At 44.5% G+C, this 17381-nt stretch overlaps 1 protein-coding gene across 1 annotated transcript in view; it reads right to left on the reverse strand.

Moving 5' to 3' along the window:
• LOC141106414 (pendrin-like) overlaps nucleotides 1–10342 on the reverse strand; it is a 134308-nt gene extending 123966 nt beyond the window's left edge. Inside the window, exons 1-2 of the mRNA XM_073597183.1 lie at nucleotides 10222–10342; nucleotides 6207–6358 (exon numbers count right to left, since the gene is read on the reverse strand). Of these exons, the coding sequence (XP_073453284.1) occupies nucleotides 6207–6358 (152 nt within the window). The 5' untranslated portion in view covers nucleotides 10222–10342. The remainder of the gene's footprint in view (nucleotides 1–6206; nucleotides 6359–10221) is intronic.
• Nucleotides 10343–17381: the final 7039 nt, after the last annotated feature.

The following is a 17381-nucleotide window of genomic DNA, read 5'->3' on the forward strand; positions in this document are numbered from 1 at the left end:
TTAATTTTTTTTTATGGTTGAACTAGATGGACTTGTGTCTTTTATGTAAGACTGATGTATCCAGTTGCTTGACTAGAGAGAGAGCTATTTAGGACACCATGCTGCAGTTACTCTCTGTGCTCCCACCCAAATATCATGCCAAATGAAGTAACCCTGTCCAACTCCATCCAGTAGGGGAGGACTACCAGCAGAGGAAGCTCAAGAGACTTTAGTGTAGGCCACATGGAACTGTGGGAGATGTAGCTCAGAAGAGGAATCCTGCTATAAAAGTCCAAGGACCAGTGGACTACAATTGCAAGGAAGGGACTACCAGCAGAAGGAGCTCAAGAGACTTTAGTGTAGGCCACACCAAACTGTGGGAGATGTAGCTCAGAAGAGGAATCCTGCTATAATATATATTATATATAATATATAGTCCATGGACCAGTGGACTACAATTGCAAGGAAGGGATTGTTAGGTGAAGGAGAAAGGAGCTATAGACTGGAAAATTTCCTCTTGTTGCGAGGAGACCAGAGAATGTACAGCACTGTTCTTGCGCACATACCTGCCTGCTATAAATCTGTGGCCTCAGACTGTGAACCAGAGTGCCAATAACCTGGGTGCTGTGACCAAAGTCACCCAGGTGCAGAGCTGCCAAGGTTGCCGACAGCTGGGGATCTGGACTGAGGTTTGCTTTATCCCTGGGACTGGTGAGAGGCAACTTCTGCAATTGGTTTACTACTGCTAGCAGAGAAAGAGACTATGGAGAGACTGTCTATCTGCTTAGTGGTTTCTATCACTGCATGCAAAGTTTAAAGGGACTGCACTCACATGCACCACTTTAAGAACTGGTCCCCACCATTAGTTGGCTGAAGGTTTAGCGCTAAGAACTGCCTACCAACTGGCTGCTTCACAGGGACTTTGCCTTAAAGTGATTGTAAAGGCAGAAGGTTTTTTATCTTAATGCATTCTATGGAATATACAGTTCAGTTTTGGGCACCAGTTCTCAAAAAGGATATCGGGGAACTGGAGAAAGTGCAGAGAAGGGGAACCAAACTGATAAGAGGCATGAAGGAGTTCAGCTATGAGGAAAGATTAGAGGAACTGAATTTATTCTCACTTGAGAAGAGGTGATTGAGGGGGGATATGAACAACATGTACAAATATATAAGGGGTCCAAATAGTGAACTTGTTGAGTTATTCACTTTAAGGTCATCACAGAGGGCAAGGGGACACACTTTATATCTAGAGGAGAAGAGATTTAAAAGGGTTGTAAACCTCCATGGGTAAATTGTACTTTTAGGTAAGCCTATAATAAGGCTTACCAAAGGGTACAGTAAATATCTACTAACTGTGCACCGTTTAAGGGATATTCACATTGATGTCATCGGAACATGCGCTGTGAAGAAACTGTGCAGTTTCTTCACTAGCGAGTGTCGTGACTGGGGGCTTGCGTGCGCAAGTCATGATATCATGCGACTCCGGACAGTCACAGAGCCGGAGTCCACGGCCCCGGAAGGAAGAGGGGCGAACATGGATGCGGCCTCCAGTGCGGGCTTCATTTGCAGGTAAGTGGCACATAATGTGCTAGTATGTGATGCATACTAGCACATTATCTTTTTACTTTGCAGGGCATTAAAAAGGAAGTAATATGGAAAGGTTTCTTCACAGTAAGAGCTGTGAAAATGTGGAATAGACTCCCTCCAGAGGTGGTTCTGGCCAGCTCAATGGATTGCTTTAAAAAAGGTCTGCATTATTTCCTAAATGTACATAATATAACTGGGTACTGACATTTATAGGTAAAGTTGATCCGGAGAATAAAGGTCCATAAAGACATGGATGAGTGAGTTTGGGGTGGAAGAACTTGACTGGGCTGCACTGAGTCCTGACCTCAACCCAATAGAACACCTTTGAGATGAATTAGAGAGGAGAATGTGAGCCAGGCCTTCTCGTCCACATCAGTGCCTGACCTTACAAATGCACTTCTGGAAGAATGGTCAAACATAGACACACTCCTAAACCTTGTGGACAGCCTTCCCAGAAGAGTTGAAGCTGTTATAGCAGCAAAGGGTGGGCCAACTCAATATTGAACCCTACGGACTTATGCCCCGTACACACGGTCGGACATTGATCGGACATTCCGACAACAAAATCCTAGGATTTTTTCTGACGGATGTTGGCTCAAACTTGTCTTGCATACACACGGTCACTCAAAGTTGTCGGAAAATCCGATCGTTCTAAACGCGGTGACGTAAAACACGTACGTCGGGACTATAAACGGGGCAGTGGCCAATAGCTTTCATCTCTTTATTTATTCTGAGCATGCGTGGCACTTTGTCTGTCAGATTTGTGTACACACGATCGGAATTTCCGACAACGGATTTTGTTGTTGGAAAATTTTATCTCCTGCTCTCCAACTTTGTTTGTCGGAAAATCCGATGGAAAATGTCCGATGGAGCCCACACACGGTCGGAATTTCCGACAACACGCTCCGATCGGACATTTTCCATCGGAAAATCCGACCGTGTGTACGGGGCATAAGACTGGGATGCCTTTAAAGTTCATGTGTGTAAAGGTAGGCGTCCTAATAATTTTGGCAATATAGTGTGTATTTTTATATATTATATTTGTTTTTCATTTTTTTTTCTTCAACCAATGTACAGTAAGTACATGAGGACTTGGTATCAGTCAGCTTCTTTAAATATCCTGTACAGCAAAGATCTTACTAGCAGGGGGAGTAGCACTGGGAGCTAATCAGGTGCAAATGCAAATGTGTTGACTTAGAACATGCCGATAGGAAGAGAAAGCAGAGTGAGCAGTGACATGACCTAATCAGCTTGCTGCTTCTCCTTCACTGTCCTGTCAGCAGGCTGGAGGTGGACAAATGACACCACTGTACTCTTTAAACAGTGTGGCAGAAATGTGAAACTCTTTGTGTGGCAGAAATGTGTACAAATCCTTTGGCAGGTAAAACAGCTCACATACACCAATCAGCCAAAACTTTATTACCACTTGTAGGCAGGTGCGGTCTTTTTTCTCCACTGCAGGTGGTGCTCAATCATAGCGGCATCACAGAAGGAGAGGAAGCCAAGAGGAACATGGGTACTCTGTGGTTCCTGGGTCACTTGGGCAGCAACCCAGTTGGTTGCTGGCCACCCATGTGAGTCTGCGGCCATCTTGGGTCTGGCAGAGTCCATTTAAGACCCTGGCTCCTGGGTTTGGCACACATTTTTGCAAGTGGAAAGGTTGGGGACAGATCTCCTGTCTGCCAGGGAAAGTGACTAACAGTAGGGAGAGGTTCCTGATGAGTATGCCTTCCTTCTTGGAATCCTTCCACTTGAATGCAGACTGGCCAGGCTGCATGCCACCCCCTGTGACATATGCTCAATTCTACTTTGAGTAGACATACTGTGAGTGTTCACAGTTGGGCGCCTTCCCACTGGGCTGTTTCTATCATTAAACGTTCTTCTCAATACAAGTTCTGCTTATTGCAACTGGACCCTGTGTCTTCACTGGCACCGCACCACTTTGCACACATTCACAAACTGACAAGTTAATTGAATAATAACAATTATCACAATGGCATCTGAAAGTTGGTGAGATATATTAGACAGCAAGTAAACATGTTGTCCACAAAGTTGATGTGCTGAAAGCAGAAAAAATGGGCATCGCAGTATGTTGTGTATGGGGCTGCGTAGTGGAAGACTGGTCAGGGTGCTCATGCTGACCCGTGTCCTTAGCCTAAAGTGCCTACAATGGGCACATGAACATCAAAACTGGACCACAGAGCAATGGAAGAAGTGGCCTGGTACAATGAATTACATTTTGTTTTACATCATGTGGATTGTTGGGTGCGTGTGCATTGCTTACCTGGGGAAGAGATGGCACCAGGATACACTATGGGAAAAAAGCAAGCTGGCAGAGGCAGTGTGATGTTTTGGGCAATGTTCTGCTGGCAATCCTTGAGTCCTGCCATTCATGTGGATGCTACTTGACTCATATCACCCACCTTAAAGTGGTTGTAAAGCCAAAACATTTTTTAACTTAATACATTGCATTAAAGTAAAAATGTTTAGGCATCAGCATCCCCCCCCTTTACTTACCTGAGCTCTCATTCGATCCAGCACTGTGCACGTCTGCAGCTCTTCTCTCCCCTCACTTTAAGGTCTCGCTGGCTTTGCTGGGACACCGGGAGCCATAGGCTCCCAGTGCTATCAATCAAAGCCAGTGATGATGAGGGAGCAGGTGGCGGGGCCAAGTCCGGCTCTCTGTGTCAATGGATGCAGCAGCAGGGCTCAAGAGCGAGCACGCATGAGTGCCTCCATGGGAAGCAGCCTCCCATGGGGGCACTGGACAGAGAGGAGCCAGGAGCGCCGGCAGGGGACACAAGAAGAGGCAAGAAGAGGAGGTCTGCAGCCGCTCTGTGCAATATAATTGCAAAGAGCAGGTAAGGATATACATGTTTGTTATTTTTCTTTTCATTTTACCTTTAGAGTCGCTTTAACTTTGTTGGTGAGCAAGTATACCCCTTAATTGGAACAGTATTCTCTGATGGCAGTGACCTCTTTCAGCAGGATTATGCACCCTGCCACACTGCAAAAATGGTTCAAGAATGGTTTGAGGGACACAACACATTTGAGGTGTTGACTATGGTCTCTAAGTTCTCCAGATCTCAAGTCATTCGAGTATCTGTGGGATGTGCTGGAAAGACAAGTCTGATCCATGGAGTCCTCACCTCACAACCTACAGGACCTAAAGGATCTGCTACTGACGGCTTGGTGCCAGATACCACAACATACTTTCAGAGTTCTAGTGGCATCCATTCCTAGATCGATCAAGGCTGTTTTGGCAATAAGAGGGGCAATTTTGGTGGATAAAGGGGGACCCACTCAATATTAGATGTATATGTACTTTATCTGTGCACATAGCTTTTTGCCTGGATTTCATCTATAATATACACCTCAAGTGTCAATAAACTGCCAGGCGTGAATATGGTGTGTATATATAAGGGCATGACATAAATATAAAAGTGAGCAAAAGCATTTTGTAATTTACACTTTGGGAAAATAAGACCTAGAACAGAAGTGTCCAACCTTTTGACCTTCCTGGGCCACATTGGAAGAAGAGGAATTGTCTTGGACCAAACATAAAATACACTAACAATAAGGATAGTGGATGAACAGAAAAAGTCAGGCAGATCACAAATTAACTGTTACTGAGATAGAGAGAAAGTATCCTATCATCTAAAAAATAAAGCACCACATCCCTTGAAAAATAATTAGAAATTTTAAAAAGTATTTGGGATTTTTAAGGTGCGTAAATTAGAACAAGATGATTTGTAAAAAGTAAAAATGTATTCAAGCTATAAAAACAGACATACAAAAAATAGATATTGATATTACAGTACTAATACAAGTGTGGACTGATTTCATCTCTACATGTTTCGCCTTGGTAATTGGCTTCTTCAGGAGATTTAATTTATATCAGGCACAGTGAGCACTGAAAGTAAACGGAATTGTTGTCACTGATATCGATAATGTAGAGCAATCAGAGCGAGAAATGTGATCAGCATACCATGGGTCTCCAAAATTGGGTCCAAATCTTTATTCAGCAATCACATCGTTATAGCCAACAGCAATTTTTCCAAGCCATGCAGGACCCCTTCATCATCACATGCTTGATGAAGGGGTCCGGCATGTCTCCGAAACATTGCTGTTTGCTGTAATGATGTGATCGCTGAATAAAGCTTTGGACCCAATGTTGGAGACCCATGGTGTGCTGATGAAATTTCATGCTCTGATTGTTCACGGTTCCAGCCGGTGGTCACTTCAACACCCACTTCAACACGACACTGTTTTTGATTAACTAACCCATCATCATTATCTGATTCGATGGATAGAGTAGCAATTCTATTAATTCTCAAGGTGCTCATCAGATATTTTGGTTCTAACTTTGCCTTTCGTGTGCTTAATGCTTGAAAATAGTCGCTCACAAAGATAGGCACTGCCGAAAACTGATGACGTGAATAAGGCATGGTTGTGAGTAGTGGGAGATTTTTTCTTTGGGAAGATAAAATGTATAAATGTTCAGTAAGGAAACACTGTCAAATTTTCTAGAGCTTTGACTGGAACTCCATTTTAACTCTCCAGATTCCATAAAAATACATTTCAGTTTTAAGTGGACTTACTTTTAATTTACTTTGTAAATCATTGAAATAAAAGCATACCTGCAGCTGTTTTGCAATCTTTCACTAATTTTTTTGGGGATAATTTCTTTCTTTTCATGTTCCTCCTGAAAGTTTGTTTCAGCATAGACTGCCCTTTTCACCAAATACTGGTTGTACCCAGTTTTAGATATATCCATATTAGCCGACACCATCTGGCAAAGAGTGAATAATAGCAATTAAAAACAAATGTGATTTGTTCTTATATACTGTGCATTTATATACAATGTTAGTTTTGACTATCCAGGGAAAATATATGATAAGACATGGGGTTTGCCTACTTCAGTCATTTGCCAATATTGACAGTGAAATGTTCCTCTGTTTCCCACTGGTCTATATATATATATATATATATATATATATATATATATATATATATATATATATATATATATATATATATATATATACACTATATTTTCAAAAGTATTGGGACGCCTGCCTGCACATGAACTTTAATGGAATACCAGTCTTAGTCCGTAGGGTTCAATATTGAGTTGGCCCACCCTTTGCAGCTATAACAGCTTCAACTCTTCTGGGAAGGTTGTCCACAAGGTTTAGCAGTGTCTCTATGGGAATGTTTGACCATTCTTCCAGAAGCGCATTTGTGAGGTCAGGCACTGATGTTGGACGAGGCCTGGCTCGCATTCCCCGCTCTATCTCATCCCTGACTCTGTGCAGGCCAGTCAAGTTCCTCCACCTCAAACTCTCTCATCCATGTCTTTATGGACCTTGCTTTGTGCACTGGTGCGTAGTCATGTTGGAACAGGAAGGGGCCATCCCCAGACTGTTCCCGCAAAAATGGCTGCATGAAATTGTCCAAAATGTCTTGGTATGCTAATGTCTTAAGAGTTCCCTGAGTGCCAAACCCCTGACTCTGTGCAGGCCAGTCAAGTTCCTCCACCCCAAACTCTCTCATCCATGTCTTTATGGATCTTGCTTTGTGCACTGGTGCACAGTCATGTTGGAACAGGAAGGGGCCATCCGCAAACTGTTCCCACAAAAATGGGCGCATGAAATTGTCCAAAATGTCTTGGTATGCTAATGCCTTAAGAGTTCCCTGAGTGCCCAACCCCCGAAAAGCAACCCCACACCATAATCCCCCCTCCACCAAATGATTTGGACCAATGCACAAAGCAAGGTCAATAAAGACATGGATGAGCGAGTTTGGGGTGGAGGAACTTGACTGGCCTGACCTCAACCTGATAGAAAACCTTTGGGATGAATTTGAACGTAGACTGCAAGCCAGGCCCTCTCATCCACATCAGTGCCTGACCTCACAAATGCGCTTTTGGAAGAATGGTCAAACATTCCCATAGACACACTCCTAAACCTTGTGGACAGCCTTTCCAGAAGAGTTGAAGCTGTTATAGCTGCAAAGGGTGGGCCAACTAAATATTGAACCCTACGGACTAAGACTGGGATGTCATTAAAGTTCATGTGCGTGTAAAGGCAGGTGTCCCAATACTTTTGACAATATAGTGTATTTACCAGCACACCACGGATCATCAAATGTCATCCTCGAAGTTTGTATTGAAGAAAGATCACAACACACATCCCATGCCTGACAAAGGGGTCCTGTGCTGCTCCGAAACATTGTATTTCTTTCTTTTGTGATATGATTATTCCTCAATAAAAACTTCTCAGACGACATTTGATGATCCGTGGTGTGCTGGCAAATATCTACACTGACCTGTGATGTTTCCAGTCTCCAGCTGGATGTTGCTGTAGCGCCCGCTACTTCTGAGCCTGTTCCAGGAATGTGTGCGATTGGAAAATTAGCATTATCTATTTGAACACAACTAATTCACAATGGAGCATGTGTGCCCCACTCTACACACAACACTGCGTCCAAGGATAGAAAGGGATTAGGTGCTTTTTATGCAAAAATGGAATCATCTAACAATCTATTGGTGAGATCTCTGTGCTAAAAACCTGGATCTGCACACCTACTGTGCCCATGAGTGGCTCCCACCATCGTTTCTGGAATTTCTTTGATTTTAAAATATGGAAAGTATAACAAGAGGAACTATGAGATACAAAGGTGGGACACCCGAACCTCCCAAGCTAACAGGACAAGAATTGGGAATTGTGTCGGGGAGCTCTCAATGCTGGAGTATCCATGACATATAAGCAGCCAGGGGCTGATCATATCCACTATACTCTACTTATAGCTAAAATATTACTTGGGTAAGCTGACCCGTTGATATTTTCCTAAGGTTCATTCATAAATCTATGTGTGTAAAATGTATTGATATTTCTTCAAATATCTAAGTTTGAGCCAATGTGTTCTGCTATCCCTTGCTAATCTGAATTTGATAGATGAATATTTATATGGTGGTCACCCTTTATAAAGTAGACAGTTCCCTAGGTCACAACAGGTAGCAACCTTCTTACACAAGCATTGTGTGAGTATTCTAGTATTGCTTTAGCAAAACTTAGAGCTGTACATATTTTTCCTTTATACATTTATATCCATAAAAATATAAGTTTGTAGGAGCAACTGAGCCAAAGCATGAAATGATGATTAGATATTTCTTGATGGCAATGTAGTGAGTTCCTCTAAGGCCAAGCAAGTAACCTTTAGTAGAGGAAACACTGCAGCTAAGGCAACTAAACCTTTCATTTTCAGTTGAAGGAAAATCTTCCAATGGGTAAACCTGTTTTGGGAATATTGCTCTGCTTTGCATTTTATTTTATACTGTGTCTTTGGGGCAGGAGGTGAAAAAAGTAAAAAAGGCTTTAACCCGTTAGCTTTATGGACCTTGCTTTGTGCACTGGTGCGCAGTCATGTTGGACCAGGAAGGGGCCAACCCCAAACTGTTCCCACAAGGTTGGGAGCATGAAATTGTCCAAAATCTCTTTGTATGTTGACGCCTTTGAGAGTTATTTTCACTGAAACTAAGGGGCCAAGCCCAACCCCTGGAAAACGACCCCACACCATAATCCCCTCTCCACCAAATTGGACCAGTGCACAAAGCAAGGTTCATAAAGACATGGATGAGCAAGTTTTGAGTGGAGGAACTTGATAGAGTTCTGTCCTCAACCCGATAATGGTCAAACATTGCCATAGACGCACTCCTAAACCTTGTGGACAGCCTTTCCAGAAGAGTTGAAGCTGTAATAGCTGCAATGGGTGGGCCAACTCAATATTAAACCCTACGGACTAAGACTGGGATGCCATAAAATTCATGTGCGTGTAAAAGCAGGCGTCCCAATACTTTTAGTAATATAGCGTATGTGCGTAACTGTGTTCGTGCTGGGAGCATGCTGCATAGCATGATCAGGGTGGGCTCCTAATCATATGATCCTCATGATATAGAGGAGAAGAATGTGAACAAAAAAAAGTCTATATTAAAAAAATAATAATAAACTATTCATAAAATAGCTAGATCAGGGTTTGATCTAGGTTAGAGTCAGGGTCAGCACAAAAATGGACTATTGTTTCTGGGTTGTTCTTTGGTGGTAAGTCATGTTAATGGAAAGAAAAATACTCCTTTTGATATTAAAAAAAAAAAAAAAGGATATCCTTTACCACTTGCCAGCAAATGGAGGGTCTGATTTGTCATGAAAAATAAAACAAGGTATAATTCACCTAGATGCATTAAGTATTTGCAAAGATGTGTAAAGTTTTACTAATACATGTCTGAGTTAAAAACTGGGTTCAGGCATTGAGATTTGTCAATAAGAGGTTAAAACAGCAAATATAACAGAAATTGTTCATGGGAGAAGACAGTCTTCTAAAGCAGCTACAAAAACGAATACAAAAAAAAAAAAAAATCCATCATCTATAACCATACCATTAATATGGAAGACAAGTAACTGAAGATTAGTATGCAATGTGCCTAAAAATACACAATATGATATTAAAAAAATAACATTTACACTGTTGGAAAGAGGTAAAATGATGTAAGTGATGTATTAAAAGTCCCTTTAAGTATGCATATATATATATTAATTTAATATACAGTAGAAATTAAACACTGCATACAATCTCTTATCAATCTCTTATCCTTACCCTCAAGCTTCTTCAGCCCAAGACAACCTTGGAAGATGCTGAGATGTTTACTTGGCACGTTATATAGTGCCACTAAGTCAAGGAAAGATTTTTTACAAGGTTTGAAATTTTAACAAGAGAAAAATATTGCAATCAGTTGCATATAAAATTGGAGAAGAGTAAGTTATAAAGATTTGCTGTTACCCACTGTAAGTGACTGCATAATACTGTAGCTGTAGTTATACATTTATACATAAGTCATGACAAGGAAATGAGTGATCGGTATATTATGCAACATTCCAGGCATGATGGGCAAAGTTAGATCTTTTGGGCATGCTGGCTGGGCATATACTGTATGTTTGCCATACAACATACTTTGTGGTACTCCGTTAGTGTTTGAAGTGAGTGTATTCACGGGTTCTCCAACAGATTTTTGAGGTGGGTGTATTTGCTGGGACTCCAATAGAGTTTTGGGTGGGTGTATTCATTGAAGAACCTATACCATCCCTTCTTGACCCCCAGCAATTTTAATGACCCTATTGGAAAGTCCCCAAAAAAATGTGGGGGTTAATATTGATGACTTAGTGGAACCCTTTTCTATAGTATATATCAGGTTAAATTCATTTTAATTATCCTATTAGATAGTCCTATAAACCCCCGGGAGTCAATATTGATGACTTAGGGCAGGGGTGTCCAAACTACGGCGCCATAGTTTGGACACCACTGACTTAGGGGAACCCTTTTCTATAGTATATATCAGGTTAAAGTAATTTTAATTATCCTATTAGATAGTCCTATAAACCCCCGGGAGTCAATATTGATGACTTAGGGGAACCTTAGGGGAAACTAACCTGTCCTAAAGCATATTTAAAGAGGCTGGATATGAATGACTCATAAAAGATTGCATTTGTTTTGGATTACTCATGAACAATTCATATTTTCTCACTTATTAAGCCTTGATTTGTCTAAACTTTATGTTGGAGTCAGTGGCGATGTGTCCATAAGGGCGCGCGGGCGCCGCCCCCTCTCTCCTGCCACCCCAGCTATCCCCAATAGATAGATTCATGCATTGCATGAATCTATCTATGGCCGCCATTGCTACCCCCTATTCAGGTGCCCGGCCCCCTTTCGGGCACCTGAATTACAGCGGCACAGGGGTGTTTTTGAAGCACCTGATTAGAAGACATTGAGGAGCATCGAGGAGCTGTCCCACCGAGACAGGGTAAGTGCAGACGGCGGGCCGGCTGGGGGCACACTGGCAGCATTTGATGTGGCACAGTGGCTGCGTTTGGTGGGAGCAATTGATGGGCACAGTGGCAGCAATTGATGGGCACAGTGGGAGCAATTGATGGGCACAGTGGCGGCAATTGATGGACACAGTGGCGGCAACTGATGGGCACAGTGGGAGCAGTTGATGGGCACAGTGGCGGCAATTGATGGGCACAGTGGCTGCATTTTATGGGGCACAGTGGCTGCATTTGATGGCACAGTGGTGGCAATTGATGGGCACAGTGGCCCAAAAAAGTGGTAGTGGTTTACGTGAAATAGTGGGCGTGGCTAAAATGGGCTGTGGTTAGAGTCTGAGATGAATGAGGGATGCAGAGGGTAAGGGGGAATGGGGGGTAGAGGGAGAGGGATGGAGGGACAGCAGACCCAGATCCTACACCACAATAGCAATGTGTATTCCAGAGTTTAACCATCAGCAGATAAAGATACTCCAAACACCTGGTGTTGGTGCTTCAATCATCCCGGCACCATGGTTGTTATGGTGTCAGGATGATTGAAGCGCATTATTTCTATTATTACATTGTAATATAAAATTAAATCACTCAACTCACCATAATGTAGAATCAGTGGGACCACTGAGCGTGTGACCTGCTACGTCGTCTGCCACCAGATGCCATCAGGTTCCCCCAGCAGAGTCTGTCCTTACATCCGGTGCCCCCAGCAGAGTTCATCCTTACATCAGGTACCCCAGCAGAGTGCCTCCTTACATCATGTGTCCCCAGTGGAGTGCCTCTTACATCAGGTGTCCCCAGTACAGTACCTCTTACATCAGGTGTCCCCAGCGGAGTGCCTATTACATCAGGTGTCCCCAGCGGAGTGCCTCAAATCAGTGCCCCCCGCAGAGTGTTGGCTGCAGATGGAGTGTTGGCTACAGTCTAGCTATATCTCCTCAAGAGTGGTGACAAGAGAAGAGAGGTGTGTGGGTGGAGGCATGGTGACTTAGGGTGTTACAGGCTGACTTGGGGAAGGGTGGAGACAGGGTGGAGATTTGGGGGTGCAGGCATGATGGTGACCTCGGGGGTGCAGGCATTGTGGTGACTAGGCCGGAGGGGGTGCAGGCATGGTGGTGACTAGGCCGGAGGGGGTGCAGGCATGGTGGGAGGGGGATGCAGGCATGGAGTTGTCATGGGGGGGAAGGCGGGAGCAGGCATGGTGTTGACATGGGGGAGGGGGTGCAGGTATGGTGGTGACATGAGGGGGAACAGGTATGGTGATGACATGGGGGAGGGAGGCAGGTATAGTGGTGACATGGGTTGAGGGGGCTGCAGGTATGGTGGTGATATGGGGGGAGGGGGTGCAGGTATAGTGGCGACATGGGGGGAACAGGTATGGTGATGGCATGGGGGAGGGGGGCAGGTATGGTGGTGATATGGGGGGAGGGAGTGCAGGTATAGTGGCGACATGGGGGGAACAGGTATGGTGATGACATGGGGGAGGGGGGGCAGGTATGGTGGTGATATGGGGGGAGGGGGTTGCAGGTTATGGTGGTGACACAGGGCGAAAGGGGAAGCAGGTATGGTGATGACACAGGGGAGGGGGGAACCAGGTATGGTGGTGACACGGGGGAGAGGGGGGTGCAGGTATGGTGGTGACACTGGGGGAGAGGAGGGTGCAGGTATGGTGGTGACACGGGGGGGAGGCGGAAGTAGGTATGGTGGTGACACGGGGGGAGAGGGGGGTGCAGGTATGGTGGTGACAAAGGGGGAGGGGGTGCAGGTATGGTGGTGACACGGGGGGGAGGGGGGAATCGGGTATGGTGTTAACATGGGGGGAGGGGGGTGCAGGTATGGTGGTGACAAAGGGGGAGGGGGTGCAGGTATGGTGGTGACATGGGGTGCAAGAGGGGAGCCAGGACCATCAATGTCCCCAGCCAGCAGAGCCCCGGTCCTTACATGCTGGGCCTTAGCCTATGAGAAGAGTATTGCAGGGAAAGCTCCAAGCCTCCCATGTAAGGAGAACAATATCAGTGCCCCTGCCCATACACTGAGTACACCCCCTCCCCTTATTACTCCTCTCCCCCATTACACTGACAGGCCACAACTACTACTACTCACGGGTCTGTCAGAAAATTCCTGAACAGTCAGGTGTAGCCTCCCTTCTTTCCTCCCGTCACTCCCACCATTCCCCGAGCCCCGCCGCTCCCACGGTGTCCCCGCTTGTTGGAGGCGGGGGCGGAGGGTGACGGCGGTGGTGGGTGGAGGCTGATCACGTCTTCCTTGTGTTCAGTGTAGAACGGTGAGGGGTTGCCAATCCCTGCAGCCAATAAGCTTCAGTGTACAATAGAATTTTCTATTTGTACACTGAAGAGAGAAGCCGATTTTCTGCCCCTCTCCCCTGCACTGAACACAAGGGGAAACAACTCTGTGACTGACTCGTGGAGGCGACGGCAGCCATTTTTGTGGAGCCGTTGCCATTTTTTGACAAAAACACTCACGATTTTCTCAGGAAAAACCCAAAAATTCAGGAAAACACTCAGGACAAGATTAAATCGGGATGAGGGTCCCAAAATGGGGATTGTCCCGGGAAAATCGGGACTGTTGGCAACTATGCATTACATTGGTGTCAGTGTAGAAATCCTCCTTTATATTGGTGGGTGGTGTAAAATCCCTCATAACATTGTGGTCAGTGCAAATTCCCCCTCACATTGGTGGTGAGTGCAAGTTCCCCCTCACATTGATGGTCATTGTAAATTCCACATTACTTTGGCTAGTATATAGTGGGGGATTCTACACTGACCACCAAAGATTCCCAGCTTTGCTCTACATGATTCAGAATTTGCCATAATGTACTGCCTCCTAACTAATCCCATCCCCCCACCACTGCCACTGATCCCATTAACCCACCAGCATTGCCACTGATCACACCCCCTCCCCCAGCATTGCCACTGATCCCAGGAGTCCTAGGATCCCTGGGAGTTTTCTGACTATTGATGGGCCCCTTCACCTCCTCAGTCTATGGTGTGGCAAGCAGTGAAGAGATGATGTGCTATAACCTTTAGGAACCAATCAGTGAGCGGTAATGATGTGATGTGCACTAACCTCAAGTTGCAACCAATGATTGAGCAGTAAGGATATGCAGTAACCTCTAGCAACCAATTAGTGAGCAGCAATAATGCGCAGTAACCTCTAGCAACCAATTAGTGAGTTGTAAGGATATCCAGTAACCTCTAGAAACCAATCAGTGAGCTGTATTGATGTACAGTAATCTAGCAACCAATCAACAAGCAGAAGTCATGTGCTGTAACCGCTATCAAATTATCAGTGAGCTATAATATGTGCTGTGGTGGGGGGCCCAAGAAAATGTGTGCCCATGGTCCAATCAATATTAAAGACATCCCTGCTCATGCTTGTGGGTGGGTGCAGCATGGTGTGGCGGCAATAACGCACACTCAGTCTAGGTAAAGATAGAACCTGTATTGAAGTCCATGAAAAACAGTTCACAACAAGTCCGGCAGAAGGAAGCCCAGCCAGGAACACTCACTGATGACATACAGCCTGGCCGGACCGAGCCTGAGCAGGAAGGTTTCCAAGGAGAGTGGCAGATCCCTAAGCTTTCCCTACTCATCTGGAACCTTTCCCTACCGCTAATACTGTCCCTGACAGATGGGTGACCTGTCCCTACACTACCCACACGCTGAATGTGTGCCAAACCCAGCATCCAGGGTCTTAAAGATAAGTTCACTTTTTGGAAAAAAATAATAAATGCACATTATTTTGCAGGTAAAAAAATTTGCATTTATTTTTTTTTTGGAGGCTGTAAAGCATTGCACCAGTGATCAGAAGATCTGCCATGCGGAGGGAGAGACCTGTACAGATTGCATTGTTACCCGCTTTTTAGAACCGCAAGGATATGTTCAGCCTCTACTATGGTTCAAATAACAAGATGTCAGGGATAAATTTAATTTCATATAATGTAAGGGGTCTCAATTCTCCCATAAAATGTGCGAACATATTGGGTGAACTGAAACTCCTTAAAGCAGAGGTGGTCTTCTTTCAGGAGACGCACCTTTATCTGGGCAAGAGCCAGAGAATAGTCTCTAGAGATTACCCGAAGTGGGTGTATGGGGACTCCCCGACTAGGGGTGCAAAAGTTGTCGCTATCGGTTTCGCTAGAGACATTAGGTTCACATTGGAAGAGAGAATGACTGACCCAGAGGGACGCTTCTTATTTCTAAAGGATAAACTTAATGGGGTTGACTGCACATTAGCAAATGTTTATAGTCCAAACATCAACCCAGGCAGGTTCTTATTGGGTATTTTCTCAAAGTTAGAGGGCTTCAAGAGGGGGAGGGCCATTATAGCAGGGGATTTCAATATATGCCTGGAGCCAGGTAAAGATAGTACGTCATGTGCCCGGGGGACCGGTGGGACATGGCTGAATAAACTTAAAAAAAAGCTTTGCCACTGCCAGTTGGTAGACGTTTGGAGGATGCAACATCCGAATGTAAAAGACTATTCCTTCTACTCCCCCGTACATGCGACGTACTCTAGACTGGACTTTTTTCTAGTAGAGCACCGGCACATCGAGGAAGTGGAGAGTACAAAAATAGGGTCAATAACGTTCTCTGATCACGCACCCGTGAGCCTACAGTGGAAATTAGGTAAACAAAAACATTTTTGTAACAGCTGGAGACTAAACTAGGACCTACTACACGACAGAGATATTGATAAGCGCATCAAAGAAGAATTAGAATTCTATTTCAAAACTAATATCCCTGGCGAGACATCAGAAGCTGTAGTATGGGAGGCCCATAAAGTGTATATTAGAGGTATCATAATGAAGGCGGGATCAGAAAGAAAAAGAAGGCAGGTCAGAGATAAGCTAGCCCTGCAGGAGAAAATTCAGGATCTGGAACAACAGCATAAGCTAACGGGGGATAGCGAGATACTGGCGGGCTTATATAGGAGTAGAGAGGCTATGCGCGAGATAATTGAACTAGAAAATCGTAAAGTATACAACCGCTTAAAAAAAGAAAGATATATAGGAGGTAATAGACCAGGTAAATTCCTGGCAAAGGCTCTAAGCAAAAAGAAAAGTAATAACTATATCGACAAAATAAAAACTAAAACAGGCGAGATAGCTCATAAAGATGTAGATATTGCGAAGACCTTCCAGGAATTTTACGGGGGGCTGTATGCGATTAATAAAAATGATACCATCGAGGAGAGGGTATTAAAACGAGGGAAAATCAAAAATTATTTAAAAGATTGCGGCTTGGCCAAAATTTTAGGAAGTGAACAAACTTCCTTAGAAGCTCCTTTTACCGAGGTGGAAGTGAGAAAGGCGCTTAAAGAGATGCAAGTTGGTAAAAGCCCAGGCCCGGATGGGCTGACGGTTTTGTATTAAAAAAAATATCAGGACTACCTGATACCAAAAATGTGCTTCTTTATGAACGACATCGGGGACAAAGGGGAAATGAGAAAAGAGGCATTAGCAGCTAATATAGCTATTATTCCCAAAGAAGGCAAAGACAGTACATTATGCTCCAGCTATAGGCCTATCTCTCTTTTAAATGTGGATACGAAACTATTTGCAAAAGTGATTACGGAAAGACTGAAACCCATAATAAGTAGGATTATACACCCAGACCAGGTCAGATTTGTACCGGGCCGACAGGGACGAGATAATAGCATTAAAACTCCCCTAGCGGTCCAGCAAATCAAGCAGAGTGGAGTCCCAGGTCTACTCTTGTCAATAGACGCTGAAAAAGCGTTCGACAGAGTAGACTGGGACTTCATGATGGGCACACTAGAGGAGATTGGCCTCGGGAATAGGATTCGTAAATGGATAGGGGTGGATGGATTATATTCTAGACCAACAACGAGAGTTGGGATTAATGGCGTCCTGTCGGAACCGTCCGATAAGTACAATGGTAAACAAGACAGGGGTGCCCA

The sequence above is a fragment of the Aquarana catesbeiana genome, linkage group LG08, assembly GCF_042186555.1.
Source record: "Aquarana catesbeiana isolate 2022-GZ linkage group LG08, ASM4218655v1, whole genome shotgun sequence".
In the NCBI taxonomy this organism is placed as follows: Eukaryota; Metazoa; Chordata; class Amphibia; order Anura; family Ranidae; genus Aquarana; species Aquarana catesbeiana.